Source organism: Physeter macrocephalus, chromosome 7 (assembly GCF_002837175.3).
Source record: "Physeter macrocephalus isolate SW-GA chromosome 7, ASM283717v5, whole genome shotgun sequence".
NCBI lineage: Eukaryota > Metazoa > Chordata > Mammalia > Artiodactyla > Physeteridae > Physeter > Physeter macrocephalus.
The window spans coordinates 91,248,949-91,251,467 of NC_041220.1; the positions used below are offsets into that span (position 1 = coordinate 91,248,949).

The 2,519-nt window shown below is 44.0% G+C and overlaps 1 protein-coding gene across 4 annotated transcripts in view; it reads right to left on the bottom strand.

Annotated features, from left to right (window-relative positions):
* Positions 1-2,179, bottom strand: part of TBC1D19 (TBC1 domain family member 19) — a 166,912-nt gene extending 164,733 nt beyond the window's left edge. For all 4 annotated transcript variants that reach the window (XM_007125144.3, XM_007125146.4, XM_028492081.2 and 1 more), the window contains exon 1: positions 1,964-2,179. In XM_007125144.3, the coding sequence (XP_007125206.1) occupies positions 1,964-2,062 (99 nt within the window). In that variant the 5' untranslated portion in view covers positions 2,063-2,179. The remainder of the gene's footprint in view (positions 1-1,963) is intronic.
* Positions 2,180-2,519: the final 340 nt, after the last annotated feature.

Here is a 2,519-nt window from a genome sequence, read left to right on the forward strand (position 1 = left end):
CCACATCTTCTTTATCCATTCATCTGTTGTTGGACACTTAGGTTGCTTCCATGTCCTGGCTATTGTAAATAGAGCTGCAATGAACATTTTGGTACATGACTCTTTTTGAATTATGGTTTTCTCAGGGTATATGCCCAGTAGTGGGATTGTTGGGTTGTATGGTAGTTCTATTTTTAGTTTTTTAAGGAACCTCCATACTGTGGAGAAACTTTTTGAGACCTTGGGGGAGGCAAAGATTCTTAGGTAGGGCACAAAAAGCACAAATCATGAAAGAAATTGATAAAAATATATGTCTTCAAAATTCTAAATTTCTGCTCTTTGAAAGACCCAGTTAAGAAAATGAAAAAATAAACCACAGACTGGGAGAAAGTATTTGCAAGCTGCATATCCGATAAGGGACTTATGTCATATATAAAGAATCCTTACAATTCAACAATATGAGAACAAACACAATTTTTTTAATAGGCAAAAGATTTGAACAGACTACTTCACCAAAGGAGATATAAACATTTGATAAGATGCTCAATATCTTTAGTCATTTGGCAAATGCAGTTAAAGCCACAATGGGATATCATTATGCTCCTACTAGAGGAGTGTAATTATAAATAAAAATTAATTAATTAAAAACTGACATCAAGCACTAGCAAGGATGCAGAACAATCCTCATAGCTGCTGGTGGAAATGCAAAATAATACAGCCACTTTGGAAAAGTTTGGCAGATTCTTATAGACATACACTTACCATATAACTCAGCAATTCCACTCCTAGGTATTTATCCAAGAGAAAAGAAAACTAAAAAACAAAACAAAACAAAACAAAAGGGCTTCCCTGGTGGCGCAGTGGTTGAGAATCTGCCTGCCAATGCAGGGGACACGGGTTCGAGCCCTGGTCTGGGGGGATCCCACATGCCGCGGAGCAATTGGGCCGGTGAGCCACAACTACTGAGCCTGCGCGTCTGCAGTCTGTGCTCCGCAAAAAGAGAGGCCGCGATAGTGAGAGGCCCACACACCACGATGAAGGGTGGCCCCCGCTTGCCACAACTAGAGAAAGCCCTCGCACAGAAACAAAGACCCAACACAGCAAAAATAAATAAATTATTTAATAAACTCCTACCCCCAACATCTTCTTAAAAAACAAAACAAAACAAAACAAAAAACCTATACCAGAAAGCATGTATTGGCTTTACTCATAATCTCTATAAACAGAAACAACCCATAGCTCTATAACCAAAAATGCCCAGCAACCAACGAATGGATAAACAAATCGTAGTACATCCAAACAATGAAATATTACTCAACAATAAAAAGGAACAGAACTACTGAAATACCAACAACACGAATGAATTTCAAAAGCATTATGCAAAATGAGAGAAACCAGGCACAAAATTTTAAATACTGTATGATTCCATTTATCACATTCACAAAAAAAGGGAAAGATCTCCTGATCAATCTCTGCATCCAAAGAACTTAGCATATTAGAAAATACTCGATAAACGCCCAGTGGACGGTTAGAAGGGCAATCATTGCAGGGAGGGTAGAGTGCAAGAAGGTGATAAATAGACGTGAAAGCCAAAATGTACCTGGGGGCGCAAACCCACCTACAGGATGGAAAAAGTGAAGGAAGGTATAGTCCAACCTACCTCCACTGACGCCAGCAGCTTAAAAAATTAGACCCTGTAACGGACTACAATATGAATGAATAGCCTCAGCAGTTCTCTGGCCTGAAGAAAGGCGTGATGTGCCCCACCTTTCTTTAAAAAAAAAAAAAAAAAAAAAATCTATTACCCTCACGCCCGATGCTGAGCAAGTGGAGCTCTCACCTGGAAGGGAGGTTTTTCCCTGCCCAGGAGCGGAGCTGGAGAGACCCGAGGCGGGCTTCGGCTTAGGTCAGCGGGGTGCAGAAGGAGCCGAAGCACCGCCACGGCCCCGCTGGTCTCCACCCCTTCCCACTCAGCCTCACTTACCCAGGCCTGCCGTTCCAACTGAGCGTACAAAGTGGAGCCCTTGAGCTTTTGGACTATCTGGGCAATAATGAGAGCGAGATCCGACTCCTCCTGCAACATTTCCCCTGTCCTAGCCCGCCAAGCAGCGGGGGCAGGCCGCTAGCGGGAAGAGAACCGGCTACGTACGAGGTCCCACTCAGGGCCAGTGACACTTCTCGGGGACCTTATTACGCAGGGACTCCTCCAGCGGGCGTTACCAGGCAACTGCCGGGCCGTGTGTCCGTTCCTCTCTGGTCCCCCCCACGCCTGAAGGTTCCAGCACCTGCGTTCCGCTGGCAGAAAACGACCTGCGGCGTTGGGGGAGGGGAGTAGCTTTTCATTCCATTGTTCCTGCTTGGTCTGTTGTTGAAAGGCAAGAAGAGGAGCTCTTTCCTCTAGTGCCACAGCGCCTCTGATGCACCAGGGGAAATCAGAAAGTTGTGTATTTTGTGTTTTATTATAAAGGAAAATAATAGGAAAATATTGTAAAGGAAAATAATAATCTTCCAGTCTCTACAGAAACAGGGCAGTGCACGCA